Source organism: Gouania willdenowi (assembly GCF_900634775.1).
Source record: "Gouania willdenowi chromosome 24 unlocalized genomic scaffold, fGouWil2.1 scaffold_320_arrow_ctg1, whole genome shotgun sequence".
NCBI classification, from domain to species: Eukaryota; Metazoa; Chordata; class Actinopteri; order Blenniiformes; family Gobiesocidae; genus Gouania; species Gouania willdenowi.
Genome location: NW_021144848.1, coordinates 2784463 through 2800747, shown reverse-complemented (window position 1 = coordinate 2800747; position 16285 = coordinate 2784463). Strand labels below are relative to the sequence as shown.

The 16285-nt window shown below is 39.8% G+C and overlaps 1 protein-coding gene across 9 annotated transcripts in view; it reads left to right on the top strand.

Moving 5' to 3' along the window:
* The window catches only part of hivep2a (HIVEP zinc finger 2a), a 90219-nt gene extending 74722 nt beyond the window's left edge, over positions 1–15497 (top strand). For all 9 annotated transcript variants that reach the window (XM_028440483.1, XM_028440482.1, XM_028440486.1 and 6 more), the window contains 11 exons: positions 40–300; positions 1470–1635; positions 1713–1791; positions 3690–5121; positions 8159–8322; positions 10182–10357; positions 10827–10928; positions 11010–11682; positions 12949–13075; positions 13761–13874; positions 14549–15497. In XM_028440483.1, the coding sequence (XP_028296284.1) occupies positions 40–300; positions 1470–1635; positions 1713–1791; positions 3690–5121; positions 8159–8322; positions 10182–10357; positions 10827–10928; positions 11010–11682; positions 12949–13075; positions 13761–13874; positions 14549–14938 (3684 nt within the window). In that variant the 3' untranslated portion in view covers positions 14939–15497. The remainder of the gene's footprint in view (positions 1–39; positions 301–1469; positions 1636–1712; positions 1792–3689; positions 5122–8158; positions 8323–10181; positions 10358–10826; positions 10929–11009; positions 11683–12948; positions 13076–13760; positions 13875–14548) is intronic.
* The last annotated feature ends 788 nt before the right edge of the window (positions 15498–16285 follow it).

Below are 16285 nucleotides of genomic sequence, written 5' to 3'. Positions count from 1 at the left end.
TTTTTTTGGTTTAGTGACCCCCTTTTCTTTGTCAAACAGGATGAATCGTCGTCCTCTGGTGCCAACATGAAGCAGTCCGAGTTCCTGACCGTCCCCGGCAGTGGTTTTTCCAGTCACCACCAGCAGAGGGAGATGAGGAGGTCGTCTTCCGAACAGGCACCGTGCACGCTCGCCACGGAGTTCCCCGAAATGCGCAGCCAGTCCTTCGACTATGGAAGTCTGTCGCCCTGCCGGCAAGGGGAGCCCTACCCCAGCGCGTCCGCAATGAAGGAGCGGCAGCGCGGGTATCTTGTTCGACAGGTAGGTTAGTTTTTAACCGTTGGAATCTTACTTTGGGTGAAGAGTAAATAACTCTTGAGTGTTTACTTGAAAATACAACAGAGCAACCCCAACAGGGGTGTCTCTTTTTAGTTCAGGTGCCAAATCTTGAATCAGTTTGATCTCAAGTAGGCTGCCAATTTTTGGCAGGAAAATGAGTATTTTCAACAATAATGTGCCCTAGTTCACACTTCTACATATAAATGATACATAAAGTATATAAGACGCTGACAATTTCCTAACAATAAGTGACCTTAACCTTAAATTCACTTCAAATTTGCAGATGTGGCCAATTTTTATTTGATTTGGAGGAACTTTAAGGAAAATTGCAGGATTTAGGGAAAAATTTAGAGTTTTTTCAACAATTTGGGTTGAAAATATCTGCCATCATGTGATACAAGCACTAGGGGTTGAACAACGACATCATTTTAAAGGTCGACTCGATGTGCATACTAGGCCAAGTGGCAGCCAAGTGCCGGAGTTGTGACAAAATCTGTGACTCAAAAAAAAAAAAAACAGTATATATATATATATATATATATAAATATATATATATATATATGTTTGCATTATTCGAAGAAAAAAAATGCAACTCAAATGTACTTGTTGAATGCTTGCATTTCTTTTGTGCATATTATTGGAAAAGGTAACTTGAATGTTACAATTTATGTTGGACTTAGAAGCATTTTAGTTTCTGCTTGTTTCAGTCTTGTTATATATTGTTTATTGTGATTTTTGTGTTAATATTTTTAGACTGAAACAAACAAATAAACTGAAACTGAAACATTTGGTGGAAAAGTGGTGGAAAGGGTTTATAAGTGCTGAAACTGTCTCGAAAGTGGAAAAATATGCAGAAATCGAAGTAATGTAGCAAAAATGCATAAAAAAAAATAAAAAATATGGCAAGAAAAAGTCAAAATATTCTGTTTCTTGAAAGCATCTGGCGACCCCTTAGCAGTGTCTCGCGACCCCAAGGTACTCAACCTTGGGGTCCTGACCCCAAGGTTGAGTACCTTGGTGTAAACATCAGCGCATACATTCTCTTAAATAATAACAGTTGGTTTGTTACCGCTGGGTTACACTTACGTACGAGTCTCCATGTTAGTCTGGGACAAACTAACTCCTTTATGGCGCTGCTTTTACTTTGAAAGGCTTCGCTGAGCGTCTACCCGGAGGCAGTGACTCAGGAGCCTGAAGCTGTCGAGGTGTCAATCAAACAGGAGAGTCTGGATCACGGAGCGTGGCCCGGTCCTTTGGGACCTTCGCACGGCAGCGACGTGTCGCCCAGGACTAAAAGAATCGGCAGCAACTCCGGGGGTGAGTAGAAAACTGGCATCAAAACTTTGATTTTTATCACTTGTTTGTGATGCTAATGAATGTTGTGTGATTTTCAGGTTTTGGATCGTACCACCAGCACGTTCTACAGCAGAGCATCAGTGAAGACAGTCTGCAGGATGAACCTCTGTACAGCAGGTACAGTATAGGAGAAGGCCTCCACATGTTTTATTTTTCATAAATGTAGGGATCAACTATTAGGATCATCAAAAAGTCTGTCTATAAACTTCATTTTCATTCAAAGCCAAAAGTAGTTTTTAAACATAAAAACAAGTTTATTAGAATCCAAAATAAAGCCATTATATAACAATAATTGAAAATACTTAAATAGACTCAATGAATTCAAAGCAATAGAGTGCAAGTCACTCGCTCAGTTTTTAATGAAAAATTATCACATGCTCTGTAGCTCCGCCCCTTTAGGTGGCACTATCACACACTTCAGTCCCAAAAAATTCTGAAATTTTTAACATTTGTTCTGTGATTATTCAATAGACACACTGTACACTTTTAGTTTGATCGGGTAAATACTTTTTGAGATTTGGATAATTTAGTTGGGGGAGGGGGGTGTCCTTATTTATTCTTCTATATTAATCTTCCAATATATCAGGAACTCCACCTACTTTCTCACAATATATAAACAGATCTGCTATACATCTGGTGGACATGTCAGCTCCTCTAAATAGTCACAAAGTCAGTGTGTGTTTGGGTCTGGAACATGTTTGGGTCTTCAGTAAACTACTTAGCATATGTCTCAGCTCCCTGTAATGTGATCAGCTTAGAGCTATGAACATAGACTGTTCACATCACTAATGATTAGTCACAGATATGCATTGGTTCTAGGCTCACACACTCTGGAAATATGAACAAAATACTTTTTTTTTTTTTATAATTTTATTTATGAAATGCAAGTCACAGATATAACTGTATACAAAAGCGTACAATTTCTTTTCTTTTTATACAATTGAACAATTTGGACAAAAAAGACAAAAACTTGATCCAAACAAAACAAAGAAATCCACACATATTTAAGTGCACATGTGCAGCTACACATCTACACATGAACCATGCATGTGCGCATCCTCATACCTGCCTGAATAGCTGTCAACAACAGTACAGAATGAATATCGATGGCTGCCCACTCCCTGGTTGTTGATGCGGAACCGCCATGCTGGCATATTTTATAATGAATATGTGCTGGGGGGGTCATCTGCCGCCAGTGGACCGACACAGAGAGAAGGGGTGCTCACATGAGCCCACAGTGGGTGCTTACAAACAGACTTCCGTAGCTGGGAGCCCATCCAAATAGGAGAGCAATGGTCTCCAGTGGGAGTAGAATCTATTTGATGAGCCTCTAAGTGAGAACTTGATCTTTTCAAGTTTAAGAAGAGAGAATGTCGTGAAACCAAACTTTGACTGAAGGTGGTTGGGAAGACTTCCATAACAAGAGGATTCTTCTACGAGCAATAAGGAACGCAAAGGCTATGACATTGTTTTGAATATTTGTAGTACGAAGGTCGTCTGGAGGTTTGCCGAAAATGGCAATATGTGGGGTAGGAAGTATATTAATGTCCAAAACATCTGAAATTGTTTTAAAGAATAGTTTCCAAAATGTGGACAGTTTAGGACATGCTCAGACCCCAAACCCCAAAAAACTTTTTTCCAATTTTGAGGAGCTGGCATGTCCACCAGATAGGATGTATAGCAGTTTATTTGGATATTCTGAGAGAGTAGGTGGAGCTGTATTACTATAGCACATTTACGTTTCCTATGTGCTGTAATTTTTGAGATGTTGGAAGTTGAAAATGGAAGAAAAATAAGGACGTGCGAAAATCAACACATACTCCCACTAAATTGTCCATATCCAATCCAATCAAACTAAACATTTACAGTGTGACTATTGAACGATCACAAAACAATTGACAAAATTTAAAAAAATTTTTAGACCAGAGTGCGTGGGAACATTTGTGAAATGTTATGGAATGAGTCAGGACTGTCCCGGTCTGAAATCAGCCTAATGCTCCTTTTTCACGATCCAGGTCCAATCAGCACCGTCTGCTGACTCAGGGCTCATCATCCGAGGGAGAACACCCACTCCATGAAGTCAGGAACAAAGAGGTGGCGCAGCAGTACCAAAGCGGCCCGCCTTTTCTCTCTGGCATGTTCTGGAGCTCCGACGTGGATCCGAGGCATCTCCAGACCGCCCAGGCCCAGCAGCAGCTCCAAAAGCTCCACATCCGACCCAAACCAACGTTTGATCAGCTGCAGCACGACGCCCCGTCTCACTCCATCTCGTCTGCACGCCCTCTGTTCGCAGCCCAGAGCTCTGCCCAGACTCCCCTGCAGGTCCCTGTGCGCCTCCAGACCAATGTGCCATCCTTTGGGAGCATCATGTACACCAGTGTTAGTCAGTTGATAGCCTCGCCAGGCAGCGCCGGGGACCACATCGACTTCTCCAACCTTTCCCCTTCAGTCAGCGCTGGAAGTGTCTCTGAAACACCTCCAGGAGGGATAATCTCTCACCTTCTCGGGCAGACTGACGGCGCATCGCTTCGTTACCTCAGCTTGAACACCGGGATCCCGCTGTCTCTGACGTCCGGCACCATCTCCACCACGGATGCCTCGGGGTCAGGAGTCGGAGGCAGCAAACGGATGCTCTCGCCCACCAGCTCTCTGGAGTTGTTCATGACGACCAAGCAGCAGAAGAGGGTGAGGGACGAAAGGATGTACGGTCAGATCCTGAAGGAGATGAGCGCTGTGGAACTGAGCGGAGCGGAAAATGCCTCAGAGTTGGAGAAGGTGGGAGACATTGCTGAGAGGATGTCCTCCTCTCCGCCTCCTGGAGAATTCACACTCACCGTCGGCAAGATTTTGGTTCCGGTGCGATCCTCCCCCCCTCATCGTCAAGATGTTCAACGCGTGGAGAGCTTCACGCCTCCTCTTCAGATCATCACCGACCGCTCACCTGTTCCCGGGGGACGAGAATCCCCGGAGGAGCTGGACGTGGACCACCCGGAGCGTAACTCCAGTCCAGAGTCCATGGTGTCTTCGTCCAATGATGCAGAAGATGACTCAAAGCAGCCGATTGTGGGGAAAGGTCCGGGCAGGATGGTGGTTGGGCTTCCTGCAGACCAGAGCCCGGGGTCGGCACTGCTGCTCACGGGCTTGGAGGATTCCACACAGTTTTTCCAGTTCCCGAGCCTCCGCACCAGCAGCAGAGTGAGCTGGTGCTTCCTGAACTACACCAAGCCCAGCAGCCGGCAGGCAGCACCACACACCTCCGTGTACGGCGCCTGGAGCGTCAGCGCCTACAACCCCAACCCTCTGAAACTCAGCACCAAGGCGGCGCTGGCCCTGCTGCGCTCCAAGCAGAGGAAAGTCACCGACCTCATCTACACCATCGCCGTTGCCTCACCACCAAGCTCCGGGAAACTGGTGTCATCGGTGGCCTGGAAGCTCCGCTTTGACCAGGTAGAAACCGTAGGAATGTCCACATGGATGTACATTTTATTTTTGTTGCAAAGTTTTTTTCATCATGGACATTTTTGATGGACTGTATCTATTATGTGGAGTTTGCTATGGGCAGGGGGAGAATTGCCCCCTCCCCCAGTGGTCAAAAGTTTTCATTACAGTTTTCAGAAATTCATTCAAAAAAATTAAATTATTAATATAATGTCATAATTATTATAATAATACTAACGAGAATATTTGCATTTCCTGAAGAAAATGCAAGTGAGGATACAGGTGCTGGCCCAGTCGCAATGTATTAGCTTCGCATTAGCTTAGCATTAGCATTATCCTAGCAATAGCATTAGCCTAATTAGCATTAGCCTAACATTGGCATTAGCCTAATATTAGCATTAGCCTAGCAATAGCTAAGCATTAACCTAGCAATAGCTGATAATTAGAAATAAGGTGGAAAAAGTTGAAAAATGGTGAAAAAGGTTGAAATCGGTTGAAGAATGGCTGGAGATGATGGGCTTGAAAGTTGAAAAAGCTGAAATTTCAGAATTTCAGAACATTCAGAATGTTTTGATAGCCTATTTGTCAAATGGTGTAGGAAGAGTTAGCGATGCCTCCTGCATCCTCACTAATAATAACATCTCTTTGCTCTGACACATGATTGGCTATAAGAGTGCTAAATAGCTGGTATATCATTGGTTAAAGATGTAAACAAAGCTCTACGTCATTACTACGTCATATGGCTCCGTTGAATGACACTCGACAAAATAATAAAACACCGGAAATTGTTTAATGCAGATTAGATAAAAGAGCTGGATTTTATTTCTAAAGGTGTGTTCACACCGAACGCGACTGCAGTCGCTTAAATCGCCCCTGATGAGTCGCTTGTACAGAGTGGTGCTTTTTGGTCACTTCATCGCTTCAGTGACGCGATGACCAGGGAACAGTGTGTGTGTGTGTGTGTGTGTGTGTGTGTGTGTGTGTGTGTGTGTGTGTGTGTGTGTGTTGAGCCAGTGACAGGGTAGAGTGAAAGAGAGAGAGGGTTGATCACTTCTTTTCCTTCTTGCTTCGCTCTTACGGTTTAAATGATCAACTTACGTAGATATTAAAGGATGATGTCACTCAGAATGTGTTATGATCAGTAGTTACTGTGGTTTTCAAGAAGTTTACCGCTTTAATTTTGCCCGATAAATTGTACAGCCTCTGCTGTAGCCGTCTGCACTGAAGCGGGAGGGAGCAGGGAGGTGCTACAGCATCTGCTCTACACACAGTGTAATTTTTTAACTTTGAGCGACGAGGTCGCACTTGACCTAGTCGCTTAAATCACGCGTCACGTTGCTTGAGGGGTGATAACTTGAGGTTGCGTCATTAACATTGATTTGAATGTAATCTAGTCGCTTCAGTCACTTCAGTCGCATTTGGTGTGAACGCACCTTAACAGTAATCTTGACTCATATAATGGCTGTTGCTCTGTCGCTGTGACGGCAGTAGTCAAAGATGTGCGGCAGGTAAGTCTTACCTTTAGTCTTACCTTTAGTCTTACCTTTAGTCTTCACTAAAGAGAAGCTACTTATTTTCATTATTATGTTTTGTGTCATTTATAAACCACACAAATTGTTATTGTACATGGGTATACACTATGGCTGGGCAATAAAACAATAATACATATCATTATAGAAATGTGATCAATATCAATAGAAACTAGAATATTTGTTCAACCTTTTTCAAATTTTTTCACTTTTTTCAACTTTTTTGCTAATGTTCAGCTAGGTTAATGCTTAGCTAATGCTAGGTTAGTGCTAATTCTAGGTGAATGCCAATGCTAGGCTAATGCTAACACTAGGCTAATGGTAATGTGATTGCTAAGCTATTGCTAACGTTAGATTAGTGATAATGGTAGGCTAATGCTAACACTAAACTATTGATAAAGCTAGGTTAATGCTAAAGCTAAGCTATTGCTAATGCTAGGCTAAGAGTAATGCTAGGCTAATGCTAACTAGGGATGTAACGATTGAAAAATATTCCTTTATTTTTTTGGGGAAAATATTGTACTATTTTCCTTTTATTTTTCATTGTCAAAAGAATCCCTTGATAAACTATTCAAAACAATGCAATTTAACTAAAAATAAATCTTGAATGAAATAAATAAAGGAGTAATACAAATGAAGAAGAAGCCTATTAATTTAAATTCTGGTTCTATAGTAAACAATACAAAACTACATAATAGTTCTTTTTCCTTTTTAAAAGTGAAACTGAAAATGTATTTTGTGCCTTAACAATTGGACTTAAAAAAAAAAAAAAAAACATCTGCACTGTATTTACGTCAGATATTTGTTTGGACCAGCAGAGGGCGCTGGTAACCCAGTGGTCGGTTGGCATGTAGAAATCTAGCAGTGAAGAAGAAATGCTATGCTAGCAGTCAAAGCTAATAAAAAAATGTGACTTTTACAGATATTCACGTAATATTACAGATATTCTTTCAGTGCTAAAGGGGTAAGGAATCATTTATAAATGCGTTTAAGAGTAGAAGGCGGCCAGAAAGAAAGTATTAGCAGATTTTGCCCGCCGCCAACACTTCTGGATAGCGCCCTCTGCTGTTTAAAAAAAGTACTGCGATTCAATTTTCACAACATCAATGTGAACCTTGATACCTATGAATCCATTTTTAACTGCCTTACGATTAATCGTTACATCCCTAATGCTAACTCTAAGCTAATGCTAAAGCTAGGATAATGGTAATGCTATGCTAATGGTAATGCTAGGCTAATGCTAATGTTAAGTTATTACTAATGCTAGGATAATGCTAACGTTAAGTTAATGCTAACCTAATGCAGGAAATATAAATATTCTAGTTGTATTTGTTACACACATTGTGGTTGATGTGAATCTTGAGACGGTCTATACATTTGATTCTGTTTTTTCTTTTGCCCCCCCCGGAAAGAATCTCAAACTCAACCTATGTTGTGTCTGTAATTCTTACAGTGAAGGACATTTTTTCTTGCCCCAAACTCACCGATGGCTACATTTTTCTCCTCTCGTCCTGTAGTTGAAGCCAGAGTTGATGCCGGTGGACGTGGACGTGCGGAGCCTAGGGAGGAAGATGAAGGGCGTGGTGGCGTGGGATCGTTCCAAAGAGGAACCGTTGGAGAAAGAAGTGTCCGTCAAACAAACGACCGCAGAGCCCACTCGCATCAAGATCTTCGAGGGCGGGTTCGTCCCATTGCACACTTTCACACACTCATACACTTTCACATTCTGTGGGTTCTCTACTGCCCCCTGGTGGCAGATAACACAGGGACAGTCACGCTAACAAAGGCCAAAAGACGTAAAAATAAAAGAAAAATTATCAAATAATACCAAAATATACTGAAGAGAAAGATCTAATGTCCTGAAACTAAGGGTTCAGTATAAGAGGTTGTTCAGACAATTTTAATAAGACTTTTTCTCTCCTTAGTCAATAATATGTCAGTTTTAGATGAATGTATATTTGACACTTTTGTGTAACATGATATTAGTGTGTTGTACTGACCAACGTGAAACACACTGTAATTCCATTATTTCTGTGTATTTCCACTGATTTTACTTTGTTTTCTTGTTTGTCTGATGCAATTTTGTTATTTTGCTCTAATTATTATCATTGTGTGTACATGTATATATACAGTTTCATTTTATTAACATTACTTATTTTTCTGTATAAATATTTTTAATTTATTCGTGTGTGTGTGTGCGTGCGTACGTGTGTGTTCCACCACAGAATTACACGAAAAGACAACAAAAATACACAAAATGTACATCAAAAACACAAAACAACAACATCACACAAAAGAACAATAAACTTACACAGAAGACAACTACAAAGTTACATAAAAAATATACAAAACAACATCAACAAGACTCATAACACACACAAAATTATTAAATAAATGAATTGTTTGTGTGTGTGTGTGTTATATGTACCTTGAGAAGAATATATGCCACCATGGAAACCCAATACAATTACTTTGAAAATAAACTATATACAGTAGTCCCTCGCTATATTGCGGTTCACCTCGGTGTTTTGCGGATTTTTTTTACGATGCAATTTTGGATGCATTTTTTTACAGCGTATGAACGTACATTGTGTTCTGCGTCCTGATTGCTAATTCTGCGTTCACCCACCAGCGACACATCCAACACGGTGTGTTTCACTGCCTGCTGAAGTGAGGAGCTGTGCTCCTTTTTCTCCTCTCACAAACGTAAACCACCAGTGAAAAAAGCCGGTGTGATTAGCGGCTAATGCTATGCTAGCTCAGTGCTACAGAGATAACTTTTACCTGCTACTACTACCTCCTCGCTGATTCTCCTCCACGCCTAATCCTTCCTAGTCTAGTCCTGGTTCTAAAGGCGTGTCATACAGCTCCAGGTGGTCACACAGCTTCTACTCCATGGTTGAATGGATGAACAGACCATTGTTCGTGTTGACGTGACGTCATCGTAAACAAAGACTCTGAATGCGTTCAGCATCAATGTCTGATCACTAGCAGTGTGACTCTGAAGTGTTGTATGTTTTAAAATCTATGAAGTTTTTAAACAAGAGAGAAATGTTCCTGTGTGAGAAAAGTGTATAAAGTGTGTGGTGAGGGGTTTTACAGCCTTAAAACATGTATAATAATTGTAAAAAATAAAGCTGACGACTTCGTGGATTTCGCCTATTGCGGGTAATTTTTAGAACGTAATCCTCGCGATAAACGAGGGACTACTGTATACTGCTGGGAAAGTTCCGGCCCTTTGCTCAAATGTAGTTGAACACCCTGTATTATCTTATTTATTTATTTGTTTGTTGTTATGGTTCTTTACTCTTAAGTCATGGTTTTATTTTTGTGGAGTGTAGCAAATATACTGAGCTTTTATTTTGAAGGGGACATACAAATGAAATGATCAAATGAACTGGATAATCCTGTATTTTTGTGCATATCTGCACATTTTATTTTTCTTGCATGGTGTGTGTATCGTTTATTTAAGCTTCTCTACATTTTAATCATTTTAATTCTGCGTTTGATAAAAGTGTACTCTCTGCCTGTGTCCATCAGCTTTAAATCCAACGAGGACTACGTGTACGTGCGCGGCCGAGGCCGAGGGAAGTACATCTGTGAAGAGTGCGGCATCCGCTGCAAAAAGCCCAGTATGTTAAAGAAACACATCCGCACACACACGGACGTACGGCCCTACGTCTGCAAGTTCTGCAACTTCGCCTTCAAAACCAAAGGTAGCGCTGAATATTTATCATCTATTTATTTAATTATTCATTTATTTATTCAAATATTTATTTATTCATTCATTCATTTATTCATCTACATTTTATTCTGTATTTATTTAAGCTTTGTTCATTTACATGTTTTTTAATTTTATTTTTAATTTAAACTTTACTTGTTTACGTGTCTTTTATTTTATTTTTGATTTGTGTATTTATTCAATAATTTATTGCATAATTTATTTACTTACATTTTATTTATTTGTGTGTTAATTTTAACTTTATTTATTTAAGAATCTTTTTTTTTTTAATATATGCAGTATTTTCTCTCATTTTTAATTTATTCACTGACATTTTATTTATTTATTTATTTATTTATTTTAACTTTACTTAATTACATTTATTTATTTTTTAAATTCCTGTATGTGTTTATTTATTCCATCCCAACCTATGATGTAACCTATATTTTCTATATTTTCTACAGGAAACCTGACCAAACACATGAAGTCCAAAGCTCATATGAAAAAGTGTTTGGAGCTGGGCGTGTCCACGTCATCGGTGGAGGACGGCGAGGCAGACGATGGAGGTAGAGAGAGGCGCCGCTCCTCGTTTTTCTCTGATGTTTCATCTGATTTCTAACTCTCGTGTCTGTTTTTTGCTCTTAAAGACGTTGGAGACGACGGTCACCGTGTGTCAGAAAAAGCCTCTCGCGTCATGGCCGACCATCAGTTTTCAGACGCCGACGACTCCGAGGAAGACGGCGACGACGTGGACGACGAAGATGATGACGAGGACGACTACGACGGCGACTCCACCCCGAGGACGCGCTCCTGCTCCACCAGCCCTCAGCCGTACTTGTCAGTCACCGCCGTGGCCGCCTCCCACTCCCACCCCGTCTCGAGCCGCCCTCCCCCGCCCGTGTCCCCCCTGCTGGGCTTCCTCACCAGCGTCCCCAGCATCCACATCATCACGCCTCAGCCCGGCGGCAGGGTCGCCCCCCCGCCCGTGGACGAGGACCTCACCGTCCCGTCGCCAGAGCTGGACCGCTCAAGATGCCCCTCCCCCGTCTCTCCATGCTCCTCCCCCTCGGCCCGGCGGTACCTCTCCCACCACCGTGACCTTTCACCCCGGCACATGTCCTCCAAGCGGGAATGGGCGGTGGGCGGGCACCGAGAGGATGTCTCCCCCAGAAGAGGCCCCCTTTCCCTGCTGTCGCCCCGCCCCTCGTCCCCGGGGGGGCGGGACTACAAACGGGACCTGTCGCCGCGAGGGCGGCACCGAGGGATGATCCGCCCACTCTCACCACGACGAGGGCCGCACCAACACCTGCGTCACCACAGGTTGGAAACCAGTACTTTGCAGGGTCGCATGCTCACCTCTGATTGGACGATAATCTGTAATAATGATAAAAGTCTTCAACAAAGACGCACAAAACAACAAAGACAACAAAAACAGGCCAGGATGCTGAAGTTTAAAATGATGAATAATTAAAATTCATAATTCAGACCAAAGACAACACTGTTGTTACAGAAAAGACAGTAATAATAGAACTCAGACAGGAAGCTGCTGATACTGTTTATCTGTAAAAGTGTGAGATTATTTATGATATTAATCTATTGGATGATAAACAGACAGAGCTCTGCAGTTAAACTTTATTACAGCACACACGTGTTTCTATTCATGTAGATCTATTTATCACAGACTGGGATGAGAGCACATTGTTTATGTTCCTGTTGATAATGTCAGCATATTAATTAATTAATTAATTAATTAATTAATTAATTAATTAATTAATTAATTATTTCACACATTTGCGCATACGGAGACACAGGCTTCATCAGCTGACTACAGATCAGTTCATCAGATATAAATCTCTATCTTTCCTAAATGAAAGGATTGCATTGATGTCTAAATATTCTCTCCTGTCAGCGTCAGATCCACACAGTGACGTGTTCACAGCTCGTTTTCTAAAAGACCTGATTGGTCAGGAGGCGGGACTTTAGCACTCGTTAAGATCCTAGCCAGAACAAAACCTCTTCCCGACCACGTTTGTCTTTTAGCCTAAGTTACCATGGTGATTAAGCACCATAGCCAGCTTCATAGTCCAGCACACACTGATTTAATCCTGGAAGCTAGCGCGATAAGAGGTGATCTAGCTTCGTAGCAGAACCCCAAAATGACCACAAATTGACACAAAAAATAATTTAAAACGACAACAGAAAAACACAAAATGATGAAAAAAATACACACAATGAAAATAACAATAGACAAAATAAAATTATAAATGCACAAAAAACAACAAACAATGAGAAAAAAATAAGCCAAAAATAAAAGAAATGAAATTAAGCTAAATTGGATCATAATCTGTAATCTATCAGATTAACTACTTCAGATATTAAAGATTAAACCAAATCTTTGAGTCTGACATTATCAGCGCTTATTGCATCCAATCAGCGGCTGGCGTGGAGGTTAGGGCGGGGCTTAATGTCAAACCAGCTAATCAGAGTTGATTAGACCAAAACTAAGAAGAAAGTCTTTGTTTTAAAACATTTCCTGTTCACTTCTGAGCCCTGTGGGACTGATGATGTCATGTTTGTGACCCTCAGCCCTCAGAGCTCCTCCTCCTCCTCCTCCTCACGGATCCTCAAATATTCCACTCATCAGACAGGAATGCTGAGTCATGGAGAGTTCGAACCTCTGGGACGACACAGAGTCAGCGCGGAAATGGAGACGGTAAGCGTCCTCTTCTTTTTACACCTCATAAACAATAGTAGCTTACCACCACCAAGTGTGGAGTGGGACAACAATGACATGTAAAGCTCTCTGAGTGACCACAATAAGGCTTATTATTATTATTAGAAACGTAGATAAAAGGACCAAAAAACACACAACAAAAAAACACACAACAATAAAAACACACAACAACAAAAACACACAACAATAAAAACACACAACAACAAGATCAAAAACACATGAAACAACAACAGAAACACATAAAACAACAACAGAAACACATAAAACAACAACAGAAACACATAAAACAACAACAGAAACACATGAAACAACAACAGAAACACATAAAACAACAACAGAAACAAACAACTGGAATTAAAATGCACAAACCAAAAAAACAAACAAAAACACACGAAACAACAAAAAACATGCAAAACAAGAATAAAGACACACAACAATAAGGAAATGCATGAAATTACCACAAATTGACAAAAAAATAATTGAAATGACTACACAAATACACAGAATGACAATAGAAACAGACAAAATAACACAAAACAATACAAAAAGGAACAACAACAAAAAATTACGTAATGAAAAAATCATAATTTGAAATAAAAATAAAAAATGAAGCTAAAAAACACATGAAACGTATTGAGGCCAACGTTTTCTTTCTGTCCTTCAGGATCTCGGTTCAGGGTCGCCATGGGAACCAGACCCCAGGGGTAACCGTGGCAACCAGTCCAGTCTCCCACATCAAGTCCTGTTCAGTCACCTTCCTCTCCATTCGCAGCATCAGGTCTTTGTTTATTCATATATTACATTTATATATTTTATTATAATAACATCTCACTATTGTTTACTATTTTTTATACTCTTTTCATTATTTTTGCCTAGACACATGTTTAGGCTTAAAATAATAATAATAATAATAATAATAATAATAATAATAATAATAATAATAATAATAATAATAATAATGTATTATTATTTTTAAGAATTTTACTTATAATTTAATCAACTTATAATGTTATTATTATTATTATTATTATTATTATTATTATTATTATTATTATTATTAATATTAATAATAATAATAATAATAATAATAATAATAATAATATTTATTAATATAATTAATAATAATAATAATAACAATAATAATAATAATAATACTAATAATTTAATTAGCTTATAATTTCATCATCGTTATAATTATTGTATTAATAATAATATCTAAAAAGGAATAACTTATAATTGTATTATTATTATTATTATTATTATTATTAATAATAATAATAATAATAATTATAAGTATAATTATTAGTCAAAATAAAAATAATAGTAATAATATTATTTCAAAAGAGAATAATACTAGGAATTGAATCAACCTATTGTTTTATTAAGAATGATAATGTTAATAAAAATGAATGATGGAGTTGTTTTTAAGTGATTTTGTTTTTTTTCTTACAGTTGCGTGCCCCGTTACCCATGATCCCCATCGGGGGGATCCAGATGGTTCAGTCCGTCCCTCTGACCCAGTCCGGCCTGTCGCCACGTAACAGCACGTCTGAGGACTCCTGCACCAATCAGACGTCTGCGTTTAACGAGAGGGAGATAGAAGGAGGGGCAGAGGGAGGGGGAGGGGAAGGTGGGGTGGAGCAAGAGGAGAACCTGCAAACCTGCACCAGAGCCATCGCCTCCCTCTGCATCGCCTCAGAGGACGGAGGGAGAGACGGCGCTGCTCCTTCTCCGTCCTCCTCGGACTCTCATCAGCACTTTAGCCCCGCCCCCTCCTCCATACAATTGGACGACATCAGGCCCCAAACGGCGGCGTTCAAACCTCAGGACGAGGCGTCGTAGAGGAAGAGGAAGAGGAGGGACGTTTTCTCTAATCATAGGAAGGGATGAAGGTTAACGCCGCTCAGAACTTTATTCTGAATGATTCGACACTTGTCCGTTCAAACCGCTTCAAACTGGTTCAAATCATAGTGGGCGTGTCCTGGAACGTTCCACTCCAGTCCAGTGGGGGGCAGCAAATCCCCTGAAAGATAGTCAACAAACAGCAACTTTAACTAACAGTCGTGCTCAAATGTTTCCTTATTTTAAAAAACTATTTTATCACGTTTTTATTGGATCAGTTGGAAAAACAAAGCCAACATCACTGATCAAAACAATCATAAAAACAGTTTTTCTAATTAGGAGCAATAAAAGTGCTCTCACAGCAATTCTCTAACCTCTGACCAATCAAACACCACCATGTGGTCACATGACAAATATCAACAATCTAGGTTGCGTCCAATCAGAGCGTCTTTTAAAGGGATCCTCCACTGTTATAAAATGTTTTAAATGTCCTTATTAGTAGATCTATGTCTAATGAAATACAATATTATTTACCATATTCATTTTATTGTCTTTTAAAAATAGGACTATTTTACAGTTTTAGAGCCTGTGTTCCTCCATCTTGAAATCATGTGACCGATGATGTCACACGGCCCCACTGCCTGTAAACATCCCATTGTTTTCTATTGGAGTCAAACATTCAGCCTGATTTTTAGATCATTTAACAGATTTTTAGATCATTTAGTAGATTTTTAGATCATTTAACAGATTTTTAGATCATTTAACAGATTTTTAGATCATTTAGTAGATTTTTAGATCATTTAACATATTTTTAGATCATTTAACATATTTTTAGATCATTTAGTAGATTTTTAGATCATTTAGTAGATTTTTAGATCATTTAGTAGATTGTTCAGTCACATTAACAACTTGTGCTGCTTTTAGTTGCTCTAAAAAAACAGGAAAAGTTAAAGATGTCGATGTAAACCCCTTTTGTTTACAGAAAGAGGATAAAAACAGTTGTGACCCGGAAAATAATAACATACTAAAACTGTACAGTAGTCACATTTTTATAGGTCAATATAATGAATGTGGTTCATAATAATGTGTTTTGTTAGATATTGATCTACTCATAAGGACATTTCAAAGATTTTAGGCCACATTTGTAAAAACAGTGGAGGATCTCTTTAATGCAAGGGTTCTCAACCTTAGGGTTTCAAGACCCTGGGAGGGCGTCGCCAGATGCCTTTAAGAATTCAAAAATATTTTTGACAATTTGAGCTCATTATTTGCCAGTTTAAACTAATTCTTCCAATATTGACACTTTAAGCCCTTTTCACCACTTTTTCTGTCTGTTTTTATCCACTT